At 35.8% G+C, this 19,306-nt stretch overlaps 1 protein-coding gene across 1 annotated transcript; it reads right to left on the reverse strand.

Moving 5' to 3' along the window:
• Positions 1–8,135: 8,135 nt before the first annotated feature.
• On the reverse strand, positions 8,136–10,007 carry LOC119633021 (putative gustatory receptor 28b). The gene is made up of 4 exons (XM_038026213.1): positions 9,327–10,007; positions 8,586–8,987; positions 8,366–8,524; positions 8,136–8,282 (listed from the first exon to the last, which is right to left on the reverse strand). Exons 1-4 carry the CDS (start codon positions 10,005–10,007, stop codon positions 8,136–8,138), a joined length of 1,389 nt encoding a protein of 462 aa, XP_037882141.1.
• Between the last annotated feature and the right edge of the window lie 9,299 nt (positions 10,008–19,306).

Consider the following 19,306-nt stretch of genomic DNA (forward strand, 5'->3'; position numbering starts at 1 on the left):
TCAACAATATGATCGAAAGCCATATCGTTTGGAAATTTTCATTGATGAAAATTTAGAATAAAGTGATTGCTGTACACCGAGAGCTGTGGTCTTGGTCTGGGTGAATATGTATATTTTAAGCCTTTTATCTCTTCCTTTTTTTTTTTTTGTTTGAAACCATTGTGAACACTATGCGTTCTGCACCACATATGACAGCGGGTATGTTAAGTTGGTACGGACATACGCAACACTTAGAATTGCTTGAGATAGACTCACATTTTATTATATTGATCGATTCAGAACGAATTCGTGATTTACACGGTCGTACGTCGTTGTACGTCGGTCCGTCCGTCTTTTTTTCATGCATTTAGCGCACGTGTTTGAGCCCAACAGCCAACGCTATTGAAAATAATTCGGATAGAACCAGTTATTCGACCACATATAAAAGTCGTTATATGAATAACTGTATTAAGTGAAGCGGTCTAGGCTATTTAATGATGGGCCATATGAGATATGATTTTGAAATGTGCGATACTCGAGCGGTGCATCGATTCAATCGATCGGCAATCGATTAAATTTATGATCAATTCTCAAGTGCACGAGCTTGTGGTGGGTGTTAACGTACGTACGTTTGACCTTGTCTGGGCTTTCCGATGCCCATAATTTACTGGTAGAATGTGATTAAATTTATAATCAGGTATGCAGTGGACGAGCTTGAGGTGCATGTTAAGGTACATTCGACGCGAATATGATACCCTTGTCTGGGCTTTCGTATGTTCTTAACTTACCGGTAGGATGTGTACTTTTCAGGCGAAAGTTTGAAACATAAATTCTTGATTCCTAGTGCGATAGATCATGTATTCATTCGCACAAAATGCTAATAATTATCTCGATGAAAACTATAAAAAAAATTTCCTTCTTCTCCCTGTTTTCTTCTTCTATCTCTTCTATTGATCGATTTTTTTCTCCCCGTATGTTATTTGGGATTTTTGACGTGAATGTTTCTTGTTTTTCTACCCTTTCTTAATATAATCGTTTCTTTTGTTTTTTTTTATTTTTATTCTTTTCTTAAATTCGCAACGTAACGTAAACATTACTTATAAGTATAATCAGTACCAGTGCGCGGATTTATCTATTAACTATAAAAGTGAAACCTCTGCCCTATTATGGATTGATCTTAAGACAACCAATTTTGCTGTCTCTCGTATCCGCATTTTATATGATTGATGAAATGTTAGTTAGACTCTTTCAAATCAGCGACGATTAGTTATTTGCCGAACATCGCTATTTATACACTTTTTATATACACTTTTCAGTGGAAACTCGCCTATCATTTTAGATAACAAAGCAGAAGATTAACATCATAAACAACGTTGGATATATACACAAATGTAAGCACGTATGTGGCCTTACATACGCATTTATAAATATATATTCACCCAACGCAGAAAACGTTTTCATATAAGTAAGTAACAGAGGACAATCAAATCATTTAATATTTTTGTGAAGCTTCTTTCGAAACTACTTTGGTTACTTAATGGTTTTAAAAATTATGGTAATAATGCTTTTTCTTCCGCTCACAGTATATTGTCACCAATGGAGGTAAGCTGAAGTCGTTAAAATAACGATTGACGAAGAAACGATTACAGATGTACACGAGGGTTGGTATTCTGCAGCGGAGAAAATGAAGAGGAAGCTTGTTTAAGCTTCTGTGCGTGGGCACAAGATGTGAAGCGGTAATAAATGTTTACGGATAAGGTAGCAAAAGTTAAGGAGCGAATGAAAAAGAGAAACCATTTTTTTAACCATCATTACCACTTCCAGCTTGTCTTCAAGGCGAAACTGTGTGCCGTTTGTGTGTCAATGCCTGTTTACATTTCTGCATACATATATATATATATATACATTTATGGCGTTACATGGCATCAAGAAAATAGTCAGTCATTGACGATTGTCACCAAAATTTAAACAAATTTGTTTTGTATTCCAAACGAATTTTATTACACCAAAAATATATCCGGAATTTCGATCGATAAATCTTGGCTTTTTTTGTGGTAAAACCGTGATCTCATCACTATAAAATTTTTTTGGGATTTCTAGTCGAGCAACTGACACAAGCTTTCTCCACAGGCATCTTTTGAAGTTGGTTGTGCATCCTTGTGCATAGAAAGAAAATTTAGCGAATTATTTGCGTGTTTTGCTTTTGTTATTGCTTTTCACCTTTGTTGTTGAGGAATAGGGTCCTTGAGGGATACGATCATTAAGTTACTGGGAAGAAGTCTAGAATAACCGGGAATGCAGTGTAAATAAATAGTTAGCCCATAATAATCGTGAACGGTCTCGCTCAAAGGATGTATAACATTCAAATAATTGTCTCGGCTATCGGTGTGGGCTGGCAGATATATCTGCATCACACTACTTGAAGAGAACACACTTCGGGCATAATGATCGGTCAAAAGTCGTAAGAGAAGACAATGTGCTCTCGTGCGCCAGCTTTGTGGCTTTGAATTTCGGAGCAATAATCATAAGAAAACTCTTTAGTGTAGCCACATATGGAGTTGCCACACCTTTGTGATATGGCTCGGAATACCGTCGTTAGTCGTATATTCGATTGCAGGTATATATATATATATATATATATATGCGTACACATCATCAAGTCGAACTGAAGACAACAAATCATTCTTTCTTAAATTTTTCCATAAAACAAGAATACTTGAGATGAACATCCCGCCATTGCTTAGCAATGTTTTAATTGAATAATTTCTCATGTTCTGTCATACGTTCATGTTTAACCTCATATCCCGCAAAAAGCATTAATATAAGTAAACATAAATGAAAATATTTAGTACATAGAAGGAGCACGTATTGTAAATGCACCACTTGTAGAGACGAGACCGTCAGGATTACAAACGCAATATGCATTTTTTTCTAGCATTCATTTGTTGCTTACAGCTATGACTTTTATTCCGCCAAGTATTTTTTGCACAGCAACCGAAACGTCTTTCATATGCACTATGGGAGGATACTAAACTGCTTTCTCATTGGCATCTCATGGCATATAACCTAAGCAGATTTTTTGTATCATTTTCCCGGTTTTTCATATATTTTTATTTTTGTTTTTTTTCCCTTTATTTGGGTCTAGCTCAACCCATTATATTACGACAAAGCTATCAATCAGTCTCACATTCAAGGCTCTTTATCACCCCATGGTCCGACCGACAGAGTTTGAATATGAAAGTAAGCTCGGCTTTATTCTTGCTTTAATTAACTTTCGTTGCCACTTGTCTTGAAAGCTTTTATTAAAAATTTCTATAGCTCTCAAGTCACCCATATTTATAGTTTTGCTCTTATGCCGTCTCTGTCAAATTTAAGACAATTATCCCATCAAGGGATGTATTAAAACTAAGCTGGAAACTAAGTTTAGCCAAAATATGATTTTCATATAGGCGGTAGGCATCCATTAGTCGTTCTAAACTGAGCGCAGCCATCCCACATATTTAGAATTAATTTGAAGCTGAAAAGGATGAGCGTACATTAAACTCCACATATAAAGTGTTACTTACATAAAAGCGAATTTGTGTCACAAACATAAACATCCAGGACAACCACTTGATTACAAAATTGTATGAATTGTGCGCTATAAGGAATGGAATGCACGGTATTTGGTTCAAGTGTTATAATTACGATTTTCATTTTATTTCATTATTCGATAAAATAAAAAAGCAGAAAATTTTCTAAGTAAATGAATAGATGAAAGGAATCCATTTCATGCCCAAAGAGAGAGAGAGATATTTTACAAGCATTTTCTTTTAATTGCTGAACATTAATATTAGCAGAACGGATCTGCAGCGAAGTGGATAATAATTGAAAAATTTTTCACTGCATTTTAAAAGGTTGAGAAAAAATTATACTCAAAAATTAAGCCTTACATTAAAGAAAGGAAGCATTTTCGAAAGCGGCCCATCATTAAATACCCTACATCATTTCGCTTAATACATATAACCGCTTTTCAAAATAAAGACTTAGAAGTGGTCAAGGAAGTGCTAGAATTCGTCCGTGTACGAAATTTCATCAAAATATCTTAGCATTTGCCATATGTAGGCTGATCTCAAGAAAATAGGACGGAAGGACAGACAACACGGTATCTTGAATTTATTGATATAATAAGAGGCGGGTCTACTTTAATCCTTCTGGGTGGCGCATACTTCCACGCAAACTTAACACATCCTTCTATCATAAGTGATGGAGGGTATAAGATGAAAAGCAAAGCAAAAAATATTGGTTATTAGAGAAGTGTTTAGAAAAAAAGTTTCCAAAATAAGTTTGAGGAGAAAAATTGCCCAATAGCTACTACTAATCCGACCGGATTAATTTAATTATAAAGAATAAGACTAATTCATCCCTTACATTTACCTGTATATACACATATATCTATCTCTATACGTTTTTATATAGATATATATATGCGTATTTGTACATACGTATATATATAGATATATATGTAGGGTTTTTTTTTTTTTTTAAATCCAATTTGAATGCAAATTGATTTTGTTCTTTACTCCCTACGACATCGTGTGACATCAATCAAATGGTTAATGGTTTTTCTCTGCCTTCTCTTTGCAGCATTGTGAAGCTGCCAGTAATTAAATGCTCCCAAATGACGTTTCCAGTAATCATTTAATCGCAGGCCGCATTTACCATCGCTCGTTTTCTGTCAATATGTTTGTTCGCATGCCTATTTGCCTGCTGGCCTGCCCTGTTTATTTACTTATGCACCTTTGCTTGCCTCAAGTCAGTGACCTCTCGTTTCCTGACTGACTGAATGATTGTTTGTTTGCTGCTATGACCTAGTGCCTGATATTTCTCTTAAGTTTAAACAAACACTTCATCGATATATAATTAATTTTATTTATATTTTATATTGTGTGTGATTACTTTTATATCCGGGTACAGCTTTAATGCTTACAATCAATCACCTCTTGAGTGTACTACGGCCTGCAAACACTACTGTACTAGTATACTACACCTAGCAGAGAATAGATATAAAAATTTTATAAGAGGTTTGTTTGGGGGAACTTATGAAATCTTATTAAAGAAAATAATTAAAATTAACGATGAATTTTGGAGAGTTACGAACGTAGACGCAGCATTGTATATCGAAGGCAGCTTCATGGAGGCATGTGTGGAAACGTCAAGCAATAGGCAAACACTAACTCTGCATTAAAAAAACTTAGCAAATTTTTCGACATAAACTTACATGCATTTCCTTAAAGCAGATAATACTACGTTTCAGCTCCGTAGAAATTCCAAAGCTTCAGCAGCATTTTTTATTACGTAAGATTTTTAGTTTCATTCATTGTCATAATGTTTGCAACACGCAAAGGGAAGTTTCTAAGACGCTATAAAGTGTATTTTGCATCGCATTAAATTCTGAATCGATCTACTCCAGTCACGTCGTTCCATTTGTTTGTCTGTGTACCCTTATGGGCAAGACTTGCTGGCACTCTCCTGGTCACGAAAATTAACTGACCAATTTCAAATTTGATGGAAGATGGAAGCATTGAAAGTTCTTGCACAAAGGTTAGTATTGAAAAGAAGACATGCCCACAGCAAACAGTTACGTACTCATAAATTACGAAAGATAGAAGTTTGAGATTTTCTAAATGTGACTTCATGGTGGTGGATCCTACTAAAAAATTTTATCTACATTTCAAAAGGCGACAATCAAAAGAATTATGATATAAGCAGCTGCCAGTCAATATATTGGGTACTTGCGTCCATAATGCAATGCAAATGCCCAAGGATATAAAACAAGTTGTAGATATGGAAACCACCGCAGATTCAAACTTTACTTAGTTAACCTTCGTAGACAGATCTTCCAAGTTCATAACAGCATTATGTGTATAGAAGAAGAAGAATAAGAAATAAACAATCATTTATAGAAAAATGAAGACAATAGCAATCGTAAAAAGGGCTTTTTCAGCAGGTTAGTGCTACATAAAGAGTTGAGAATAGTATAGGAAAAGCGGATAATCTGACTGGTAGTTAGAGTAACAAAAGATCATATAGCGTATTTGGCGAAAAGAATGTCGTCAATCGAATTAAAAAACATATAAAACAATCAAAGTCTTTAATAACTCTTTTCATGCAGTCGTAAAGAAGAAACTGATCAATGTTGAGTTTGATGATTGCCTTAAACAAAAAGTGTATGTAAATAAAATGCTTTACGCATAAAATGTATCCAAAAGCAGGCAGGCATTGAAAATTAAATTTTTAAAAAAAAGTCAAAAGAATGAGATTTTTTGGTTGAACACAAAAAAAAAAGCAGAAATTTAAAGGACTACAAAGCAACTGTAACAACAAGAAATCTGAACTGCACTTCTTTCAACCAAATGCGCAGAATGCATGCTACTGTTATCCACAAGTAAAATGAATTTGTTTATAAAATTGAAAATCTTTACATATTCGTTCAAACCGCTGTCATGGCCTTCCAAAATTTGTAGGCGATATGTTCATTTTCGGTAAAGGGAGAATGTTTACCATAGTAGATAGTATATAGTTGAGCAGACGAACGGAAGGACAAACGGACAGATGGACAGACAAACAGACGGGCATATTTAGATGCATTCCAAATTTGAAATCGGCAATGAATTTATATACTTTATGGTGTCTTCGAAGCTTGTCGCAGCGCGTTACAAAGTTAGAGAAAGAAAATTAAACCTTGATACACTGTAACATTGAGTAAACTTTTTTCCATTTTTGTTGATAAAATAAATATATTCCTCATCCCTCGGTGGTGGATACAATAATGTTCTTATGAAATTGACACAGAATACGTCAGCATAATTAATTGAAGAATATCTCATGCCGTCCGACGAACCACCGGATCAATGCCTGCGGCCTCTTTAATCTTCTTTCAAAATATATGTAAGTTATAACGATTTCGGAAAATGAACTACTGCTTAAGTTGCCAAAGCTATTCGGTGGGGTCCGTCGACTTGTAAGAAGGTTTCTCGATGATGCGCACTTTGTCGGATGGATGAGCAGTGATTAAATTCTTGTATACAAATCAATACGCGAAGATTTATCTCCTGCCAACGACCCTACGATACGCCTTCCCGGAGAAGAGTGTAATGTGGCGGTAAGAAAAAAATTAAGGGAATTATAGTAAATGATACCGCCTGAAAGACGAAGTTCAGGTTATATATTACATTCGAAACCCTATTGGACGTGGTAGCGGCAGTGGAGAGTTTTCCCGGCGTAGAGATCTACTCTTTAGACGACCTTTACACTGCATATTTTCGACTCTATGCTCTGGATATTTATTCGCTATAATAATCCAAGTAAGGATAAGGATTAGAAGTCCGCATGAGAGGTCCACACCAAGAGTCGCGAGTACCAAATCAGTGTTTGCGGGTCCAAATTTCCAGTGCAGTAGAGCTTACTTTAGTCGTAGCTTTATGTAGTGGCCAGTCGTTAAATCCACAACACTAGGCTGCGGCCACCACCTTCCCATCTCTTTTTCTTTTCTCACTTCTTTCTGATCATCTGGAGAGATAGACGATGTCCCTGAATGATGCGACACGTACAAGAAAAGGTGCTTTTCACAAAAAAGCTCATGATCAGCAAGAAGTCGAAGCTTTAATTGCATCAAGTCGAAAGTTTGGCAAATCTTCGCCAAGTAAAGACTGCGGAAACAATGATGAATGTTGGGAAGCTATCAAGGGGCTAAAATGTCGTAAGTTTGGGGAACGCATGAACCGTGGATGCCACGCACTGATAGAAACATCAATGAGTAAAAATAGCACAAAAGTAGTTAACTTTTAACTATTACTTCAGTTTCCCTCAATTAAATTTCATATAAATAATTTTTTTATTTTATTTACTCAAACATTTTAGAATATTTCGTAGGTAACTGAAATTTCGTTTCAAAATAAAAGTTAATTTTTTGCATTTTTTTTTTTTTGCTATAAAACCCTTACAAGATCTTTTTTCACTCTAAAGTGTGCTATTTATTTGCACTTGGCTGTTTTGTAAGGTAATTCTCTTGCAGATCTACGCTTACAGAATGATAGAAATACTTAACGAAAAGTTTATTAAAAACTTTATTAAACACATGTGAAAGTACATTAAAATAATTGTGGACGAATGCTTTATATTGATGTAGAATTTATAAGAACTGCTGGGAGAGAGAGCGCAGTCATCGGGGATTTGACTGCACAATCCTGTGAAAGACCTGGTGGCGAGTTACCAGTAAACTGTAGTAATATTGTTAAGTAAGTAGTTAAAGCGCCGCTGATCTGTGCGTAAGAGAGAAATTTTGGATAAGCGATTTCAAAATATTTTTTTTTTATATTTAATGAATTGATTTCCACATCATTACCGTAAAATATAACGAACGATCAATTTTGAATAAACCAGCTGCGGTAAAATCGATTTTCAAATGCATTAATTGCATGGAAAATTGTTGTAATTTCTCTTTGACGTCCAGAGTCTTAGCCCTGTTTAGCAAGGCGTGAACAATACCTCCAGTTTTCTCGCTCTGCAAATAAAACACGAGTCAAAGTTGTTCCCTTTCGCTTTCTTTCTATAGAATTCTTTACCTTCTTAATGGTACGATTGCTGCTCTCCACTATGGATATGATGGCAATTATGTACAAAATCATTTGACATGAAAAGAATGTGACAAACTCTATCGTCTCAAATTTGCTTTCACGTCTCGATTTTCCCAAGAGCGTCTCCAAGACATAGTAGGCATCAAATACAATTATCAAAAATGCTGACGCTATTATCGTCAACAGTTGACAGGTGAAATATTTATTAGCCATTGAGGCCGCTTCGCATATAAGCTGATGAATTTCCATAGATTCCTGCACTATTTCGCAAGGACTCTTCGACGCAATGGTTTGCGTGGAGAAAGAATCTAAGCATTGCAGCGATTTCTGTTTACGGCTAAGCGTTTTAATACTGCGCGTTTCCCATTGACGGTAAAGATTTTGAAGGACCTGTACAAGGAAAAAAAGAAAAGATTTTTCGTAACCTCTTTATGTATATGAGAATTTATTTGTGTAGTCTTCGAGGAAAACCGAGCTGTTGGATGCCGCTTGTGAAGGCCCGAAGGCAGACGTGTGAATATAACTGATTTCATATCTTGAGATAATCCTAAATACCCAAAGCACACCCTAGTGACTAATGTTGGATCGTCCTTATCTGCTTGCTGCAATAAGCATGGGACGAATTATCGCCCTGACAAGGCTGGAGACCTCATCCGAAATTACAAGAGTTTCCATAATTTCGATAGAGGAGCAAGTATTACAACTTAAATACAACGTTTCAGTTCTCACCTTGTGTAACATGGTAAAGCGGGCTTCTATTAGTTTAGTGAAACATGAAAACATCGCTATCGCTGTCAATACCACCGTATGCTGTAATATGAACGTTATATGCAGATAGAGAGACGGTTCTTCATTCGCTGATTTTAATATTTGAAAACTCGCCGTTGTATATAAAATATCGATAAGAATCATCGCCACTATAAAGATGCAACTGTAACGTAATATTTTACTGTACATAATGCGTACACCGACCCGTTGCAAACACTGATCGATTTCTTGTATGAATTGCAAGCAATTCTGCACATAATGTTTAGGTATAATGGCTGTTATATAAATCACTGTAACACCGATGAAGCCGCTTAATATTTGCATAAAATCACCGAAACGCGATATTTTCGATTGGAAAAAATAACCGGCTACCGATTCAAAATTATTCATTAAAGTCATAATGTAGCAGACAATGTAAAGCGTTAGATGAAAGAAAACATTCAAATGACTCCACAACGAATGTCGCAATTCTTTCTTTCCATCAGCGTTCGCTTTAATTGAATACACCATCAAGCCATGCCAGTAAAGCAATAGAAATAATGGTTGTAACGATTCGTATAATCCTTTAGCAGAAAACAGACTACGCCAACGACTGCGATACGGTCGCGCTAATGGTAAATTATTTTGATTTTCAACATCCATTCAGTCGATATGGTTGAGCACAACTAACTTTCTCAAAAAGTTAATAAACCGACAGAACTTTATTCAAAAAGTTGTTTAGTAAATAATTCTGTCCTATGGGATATTGATGTTAGTGAAAAGTTAATTGCTATGAACACCGCCACAAGGTGACATATAGGCGGTCAACCTACGCAAGTTGAAATATATTAATTTAAGGTTTGGTTTAGACGTCCCCTCGTATCTGCACGAGTTAAATTAAAAGTTTTGATTACAGCCACAGCCACAGCCACAGGTTCTGGATAACATACACACTTCATCATGGGATTAAACAATGATTTAAAAAAAAATGCTCTGGATGACATTAAGGTAATTACGGTAAAAAGAAAGACAAGGTTGAAAAAGTTGTTTAGACCCACAAATTCCTTAAGAAAATAAACGCAATATTTGAATAGCATTTTGTTTCTTCTTTTCCATAATGAACTTATACAAAATATTTTTGGAATATAACAGTGAACTGAAGTTGGAAACTTTTATTAAATTTTTTTTTTTTTTATCCAATTATTATATATAGTCTTTATAATTTTATTTTAGTTATTCGAGCTTGAAGTACGGTTACGATATGACTGAATCAAAATACCACTTGGCACTATGACAAACATGGTTACAAATGTATTCAGTCGTTATTTCCATAAATACACATTCTCCCTACATTTCCGATTTTTGCATTATGCGAGACATATATAGTAGCAGAAGAAGCTCCGTCACGATGCGAACGAACTGTTTTTGCTTTCGTAGCATTAAAGGTTTAAAATCTTGTTTGTTTTAATGCGCAGGTGAAGGTCACATGACTCCAGGTCAGGTGAATAAGACGAACAATCCAGCACAGTATGTTATGCTTGATTAAAACGGTCTTGACCGATAGTGAATTTCAGGCATAGTTAAATAGCTATATAAACTTCCCCGAATGTCAGATCGAATCAAATCAGCTCCCGGTTTGAAGCAGTTTTGAATATTTTCTATAAATTTGTTCCAAACTCTTGAGACTAAAGCGAATTTGTCTGTTTGCAAACGTTGACTCCTCTCTGCTTTCTTTTATCGAAACGAATGTATCGCAGAATCTCAGTAAAATCACGTCTACTCATAGTGCTGGAGAAAAATGATTGTGCCCACTTGTTGTTCCACAAATCCTGAAGCCTCAAAGTGTTTCCTTTCTACGCACACCCCACTCTTTTCCGTCGTACGACTTCAACTTACGTGTTGTTACTCTGTAAGCATCAATTTCGTCATGTTAAAGCCCCGCTATGTATATTACATAATCGAGTTAATTATTAAATAAATTTCTTTAACTCATCTAATCCTGGATAAATATCGTATCATTGAATTACTAGAGCAAGTAAAAAGGCCCTAAAGCGGATCTAGAATACCATGCGTGCCTTCGTTAGAAATATGGGCGCTAACCCTTCGACACGAATGTAAAGCGAATTAAAGACGACGAAGAAGAGAGGTCCACGGACGGATCTCCGTCCGGGAGCAGACTTCGAGCTGCTGATTAGTTTTTGTCGCGGACGATATGTCCCTTATTTGCACACGCTCAGGCAACTGACCAAATTCTTATCGGCCGATAGTAAGGGGATATTGGACATTTCGATTTAATTAAATATCTTCAGTAATCTGCCCTAATAAAGTAAAGAGTGCGATTAGTTGAAGAGTTGGTCAAAGTGATTTCGAGCATGCCAGTTGTGAGAGAATATAGATAGGGTAGCGGTGCGGAGCGGAAACATCCTATAAAAGCTTGGGTGAAGGGAGGATCTTTCGTTGCAAAAAATGGAAACACATTGCGGACAAAGATAAGTAAGTATCTTTCACTGACAACGTAGTCTGTACCGGCGAAACGCTCGAAGATTGATCAATGATCAGACAGATCTAAAAAGTTTTGCAAGATGCCTGGACGAAAGTCCGCGAGTTCATGCGAGTATTTCTTACGTTTGCAAATGTTCAAATTCTCCTTTAAAGATGCAGGTGGTAGGAGTGTTATAAAGTTTCGCTCAAGCTAAATAAAAAAATTCTCCCTCCATACCATTGCTCTAAAATTGTTTCAATGTTTGTGTCCCAACACAATTGTAGTTCTGTAAACGTTGCGGGACACTAGAGTAAACTAATATAAAACAATAAAATTTTTCCAGCCTCTAAGGGATTAATGACGTCTGTTATTAAAACGTATGTTGCCATCGCGTCATGTGAGACAATGTCAGACAGAAATTGCAATGTCAGGTAAGTAATAAATTGACAGAAAAAATATGAAAAGTTACGGGAAAAATATAAAGCACTCAATAATGGGGATAACGAAGTGACCAAACGTCCCCACAAACTAAATGCGAAGCTTTGGCGTTCAAAATGTTATCATAAGTACAAAAGAATCAAAAATACACGAACGATTAAAATCAACGAAACCCTTATCTAAACTGTCTAGATTACGCGGCTGATACGTAGCTAATCATGCTGCTAATATATGGATGAAATATTTGGATTCGAGACTTAATATCTTTTAAGGCGAAACATAAGCTTGGAATTAAGTTTCTTTCTAAAATTTTTTATAATGCACTTCGTATAATGTAATTTGATGCAAGTGTACGCATGCAGTGCATGGTAAATAGTAGCACCAAACATTTTGTTCATACTGGTTGTTTTGGTTGACTTGACTCCTATAGTACGTGTGGTACAAGGTCATATTAAGTTTGTGCGGATGTACGCAATCCTCAGAAGGGCTTGAGGTAGACCTACAATTTATTATTAAGCTGATCGATTCAGAGTCACTTTCTAGAGCAATTAAAGCTTGTCCGTCCGTCTGTGCGTTTGGTATTCTTGTATTCAATCTACGCGTTTGGAGCGAAGGATGAACGCTACTGAAAATGGCTCGACTGGCACTACTCTTTCAACGACTTACGGTATAGCAACTAATTGCGAAAAGTTGTTATATGAATAACTATAGGGTGATGTGGGATTGTCATTTATCCCGCGTGACAACAGTCCACTTTTCGACACTGATAACTAGATGAACTATGGGCAGTGGCTAACCTGCATGTCGGACACTCTGTAAAAACTTATCAAACGTTTACTCTTATTTCGTTATAATATCTGTGACATCAACACAAATCACATGAAGGATTATTTTCGGCAACAACTTGTAATAAACTTTGGGTGGAAACGTATTTCGAAAACTGCGCGGATGCGCACCGGAGAAACAGATGGACAAGCAAGTTCAGCTCGATTGGCATAACGTGCGCGCACGAAGAGCACTCCATTTCATTTCTTTCTGGATGTGCAATGCTTCCACCATTTGTTGTGTAGAATATAAGAAAATGATGACACATATGTACGCCGAGCAAAAAATTTTGTTAGAAAATTTTGGTCGCAAAAATTCAATTTACAATCCGGTAAATCATTACGACTGGTGTGTGGTCGTAGTTACAGTGAGCAAAAGCACTTACACTTACCGACCGGGCACATATCTCCCAGGCAGTTGCAGTCACCTCTATATATATATTGTATGCCTCGATGATCTTTCTCTCTCGTTGCTTATATGGTCATCTACGAATTTGTGTATAATCTATCAAATCTGTCCTCATAATGGGAATGTGCCTAATTCTTGTCTTACCTGTAAGTATGTTTTTCACGAAACTCTCTCCACTTTGGACAATGGCAATACAACATAGATACAAATAGTAAAGAATTTCATTTTCTTTAATCCGCAATCCGCTGCATATATTGTGGCGTCTCTGCCAACATCTTTACCTTTATTTTAACCGTATGTTAAGACGAACAAATATTTTTTACATATATATAAACCGCACACACGTTGTAACTCTTTAGCCTTAATATATCACTTTTCATGTGCTTAATACTTTACGTATGTGCTCTTGCATGTGTTCGCCGCTTACGTGTATATAACTTCTTGATAATAGTTGCTTGTTTCTTAAGGGTTTTCTTTGGCCGGCCATTGTGCACATCTTTTGGCATAAGAAACACATTGTCTTCAAACGCATATATGTAAACAATTGGTCTTACACTCCAACGCGGACACATTCCAACTACAGCAGAGTTGCATAGATAAATCATCGTTAGTTTATAGCATTTAATCATTCAATTCTCCTATCTCTGATCTGGTGGATTCGAGTTGATTCATTTTCAAGTTTTTCCCTTCTCTTAGTTGATTTTCTTCACTTGGGAGTAATGCGCTAGGACTCAGGAAAAGTTCGAGCTTATTGTAGCACGGATTTCATTTAAAAGATTTCTTCGGGTTTAAACTTAGAAAGATACGGAGTGTAAAACAAAGTGAAAGGATTTTGAAAAATGCTAAGAACAGCCATCACGGTAATCTTTATCACCTTTATCTTGCGATTAAATCTTTAGAGAAGAATTTCAAAAAAGTTGTCTCTTACAGTTGTCATGAAACATATCGACTGGGAAGCCGAATAAAAATTAAGACAAATGAAAAACATATAACGGATTTATGTACCGGAGCGGAATACTCCCTATATAACGTAAAAGTTAGCAACACTAATCAGTAAGAGGCTCTCACAAGTTATATAATTTGCGAACCAATTTAAATCTCTATCCGTCTGTGCGTCGCACGTTCGTGGGAAGCCCGGGGACCAACTGAAATAACCCAAACATGATACCTACTACTTACTACACTTCATTTGTTTTCGTTTGCAATATTCAAATATACATTATATATCTGAACGCTCACAAAGTATATATAAGCTTTACTAGTCCAACATTATAGACTACTACTAGATTACTAGTCCAACATTAAAGTTTGAGTCATGCGATTACGTGTCTATAATGCGTTACTGAAAAGTTACGATACGAATGAAAATCATCCTTATAACTAGGGCCACGTTCTATATTGGATTGACCTCTTCCTTTATCACTTCTAAACACAAGCACATTCTCAATTGTATGGAATTTGTATTTTCTCAGATGGTTTGAATTTGTTGCTTTTTTACAAAGATGGGAGACTGTGTGCAAAATTGTAAAATAATTGAGTATATGAAAGTGATGAAAGTTTCGGTCTGAACTTTCCACCTAGACAGAGAAGCAACTTTAATAAGAGCTTATAATAATTATTTTTACAAATAGATATGTCAGAGAGACAATCGTAAACAGCCAATTACGTTCGAGTAGAGCTTTTAAAATCTGTATAGATCTGCATTTGTTCAAAAACATTGAAGCTTTTCGCTCAATCTTTTCGCTTATTATTGACCAAGAAACAGGTTTATTGGAGTAGTTGCTGACAACTATTTGTATTTATGAATTTGTTTACTTTGGCACTAACCGCAGCCCAGAAAGGGTTATGAAGGTTTTAATATTGTGCCCACTGGTTAAATAAAGTCACTATCGGTGCATCATCTGCGACTTGTTTTCGTGTCGCTTGCAAAATGACTGCAAGTGGGAGCGTTATTAGGAAGTTTTCGCTTATAGGGGTCATTTTTAACTTTTCACGCCACTGTGCCTTTGTTTCGTGGAATGGGCTGCAAGTGCCGCCTTCTCACTGAAACTAAAAACTCGTCAAGATCCATAGCATCAGTTTCAGGACAAGCCAAATGAAAACATTATAGCTAAGCCCGACCGACCATTACATTTTCTAGGGCATTTATATAATTCTTTATTTACTTTCGTTATGCGATATCAAAAACCCATATCTTATTTCTATGTGGGAACTGGCGGGAGGCAAAATTCAGCAAAATTAATTTTCCTGTTAGAAATCTTGTTATTCTCTACATGTTTTCGTTATGAAATAACAAATATAATATTTTATTGCCAAATGGCATGGGGAGCATATGAAATTCAATTTTATTATTTTATCTTTGACTTGAATCCCGCCGATTTCTATTATTAAGCTTCGAAAACCTTATTCCACGAATTTGTTCAGAGTGTACTTAATCTCATCTAATCGTTCGTGCAGCTCTCCGTCTGCCCGTGGTCTCTTGCTCGAAAGTGCTCATATTGTGAAAAGTGGAGATAAAAGCAGAAGCTCTCAGTAGACGGTCACATGTTGTTTTGAAAACGAGCTCACTCTTCTCTGAAAAGGAATCTATTGCAACTTAGAGCCCACATCTAATTAAAATTGAATTCCTTTTCTCTCTCCCTGGACTCAAAGCAACTGTTGCTTGACGTTTAATCACATCGATATCTCGCCATAATTTATGGTTACTCGCAGTTGTAAGAAATTCAGATAGAAAACAAGGCAAACCTATTTCTCTGTGTTAAAAGAAGAAATTTATATATTCAGAGAAGTATAGAATGATTATTAAAGATCTATCCCTTTTAGCAGATTTAAAATGAAAATATATTTACTTATGGCTGCTAGCAGAAGACTGATTGAATTCCTTCCCTGTTTATTTTTTTAGAAGAACGAAAGAAAGAAATCATATGAACAGGCTAATAATACATATATACGGACAGATGGACATGTAGAAATTCTTACCAATCTTTGCGGAATTTCAACGTTTTCATACTCGGCAAGCTAGCTCGCTGATTACATTCGAAGAATATTAACATGTAATCAAAAATGAAAATTTTTAATAATTTTTTTGATATAAATAAAAGCTTTCACAATTTTCCTCTTATATATGTTTATTGTTTATTCTTATCCGTAGAGTTTGAAGCAGATACTTCTACCATTCATTTCTAAACAAATCAAAAAAAAATACTTCTACCATTCATTTCCATAAGGAAGAAAAAATAACATAAGTAAGTACAATAAAGTAAACTCTTTGCTATCCATATTTATGGTCTTTCGCACCAAACAGCTCATTGTCAGTCAGAGCACATGCATGCATGCATGCATGCATGCATGGATAGTGAACACTACTTTAAAGTTAACAATAGCAAGAATAAGTCACTGTTTGCTCGTTAATGTTATGTTCGTAAGCATTTGTATGTCTGTTACCGCAAAAGTGCTAATCCAAAAAATTTCACACGCCGCTTACTGCTCACAATTGCAAAAACGGCAAATTACAACGAAACACATAACATAAAAGCACTGAAAGATGCATACGATGCTTGCAATGAGCATACAACACACAAACTGGAATCCATAATAGGTTTCTTTTGAAAAATGAAGAAATCTCCTTAAATGATCTTGTCTTCTTTCGAAGCCGTAACCGAAGAGATATTTGCAGCAATCACTCTTTAATATTTTCCTTTTTCTTATGTCTCACTGAAAAAGAAAAATCAAGTTAACGAATGTAAATCTTCATAAATTGTTGCTTAACCATTACCGTTTAACGTGTGTCCCGCGTGAAAGTCAACTTCAAACTGTTCACAATTTTTGAGGAAAACTCAGTGTGCGATGTGCGATGTGCGATTAGGTTTTTACCATCAACCACCGAAAAGAAGACGCGCTTCGTTCATAGAATGCAGCGAACGAAGCTTACTTGCTCGCTTCTATGCCTGCTGAATAGAAAAGTGGTAGTTATATGATGTGCAATACAATGTAGTACAACGTTAGCTTTCATAGTTTTTGAACAGGTTATCGCTGCTTATACGCATCTTATAGTCGGACAAAGGAATGCGATGCGTTTTCAAATTGTGTTTTAGTGCGTATACGCAATTAATATTTGTTCATTGCATTTGTATATGTGCTTTACATAATTTTGTGTGTGTGGGCATTAAATACGTTTTACATTTAAACACTCTACACTATATCTGGTTGCAGATTACATTATTGTTATTGTTATTATTATTAATTTCGCCAGAGACATAAATTCTAAGACTAAACTCTTAAAAGCACTAGCATCTAAGGCCATCGGCTTTTATTAAAAACTCTACCGCAAGTGATTTGATATTCGAACCCACGACCATTGACTTGCTAGTCGAGATTCCTCGCCTTCGGCTACTCAGGCGGATGCAGATTACATTAAATTGGACGAATGTATGTATCCTCCCGAAGGATTTAAAGGGGTACGAAGAAGGATATTTATTACAACGATCGGTAAGACGTCATTTTCAAAGTCAATTTAAGTTTGTCTGTCCCGGTATCTGTTTGGTACATCTCTATATAAATTTCTGTTCGACCTACAAGCTGCATATTTTTTAAATATTTGTACGAAATGTCATACATTGACGTGTATTGATCCAAGTGGGTCAAATCGCTTCTATGACCATTTCGCATACAACGTTTTACTTTGAAAAAGTGAATGAAAAAATTTGAGCGTAAAAATCGCTGAGCGATGGCGTTATATCGGACTAAATTGGTATGGAAATGGATTTATGATAAGGTAAGGCAATTTTGCGGATCCTATCGATTGTAAGCGTTCCTACGAATAATAAACTCTCACACGACACAAAAGGCGTACTTCGTAATACTTTGAGATCCAAATTTCTTTATAGATATATTTTATTTTTTTGAGAGTTACATCTATGTGTAAAATTTTAATTTTCTTACCACTAAAAAATAATTAAAATATAAAACCAAGCAGTATGGCGTGCCAACACAGTTCCCTTAAATAACGCAACGCAATATTCTCCGTAAATTTACGCTAATAACGTAACATAGCAGATGAAAACATATGAGTTATTATTTTTTTCCAATTAGTGAACAGTGCCCTTGAATAGCGGAATAAAGAAATGGACTTTTTTCACATGACAGACAATTGGCAAGTGTTGCTTAATCTACCCCAAGACTTTTGGATGAGAAAGTAAATTGAGATATTTCCACAGACCTTTTTAGATAAAAGCTTTGCACGATGAAAAAGTTATGCGTAGAGTAAAACAAATGGTGTGTGGGCATGCCAAAGTCCGGGCTATTCGAGAGATTATAAAGACTCTCTAGTCAAGTTCCCTCAATTTTCGCGGATGTACCAAAAGTGTACTTTGTTTGACTTGCATTGCTGTGAGAGAAGGGGGCGCCATTTCGATTGAGCAATTCTGAAAGCTTTGCCTCAATTACGCCCTTTGCTTGCCTTAGTTATTGATAATAATGAACGGTATCAATTGTGTGGCCAGGTTGAAACAATTCGTAATACACGATTCATTTCTAACCTCATCGAGCACTAAGGATTACCTATGTGGCATAAATGTGGGCTTTGCCTACCTTCAAGACATTACGCACTTATCACATTTATCCGAGAAATCTGGTTCACAATATTATAAATACATAGCATTACACCAGACTTGAAGCACCTAAGGAGCTTATGGTCATTCCTTCGTTATAACAAGGATACGAATATCTCACTATTGCTCAGCAATGTTTTAATTGAATAATTTCTCATGTTCTGTCATATGTTCATGTTTAATCTCATATTCCATTAAAA

This window comes from Glossina fuscipes, unplaced genomic scaffold, assembly GCF_014805625.2.
Source record: "Glossina fuscipes isolate IAEA_lab_2018 unplaced genomic scaffold, Yale_Gfus_2 2, whole genome shotgun sequence".
In the NCBI taxonomy this organism is placed as follows: Eukaryota; Metazoa; Arthropoda; class Insecta; order Diptera; family Glossinidae; genus Glossina; species Glossina fuscipes.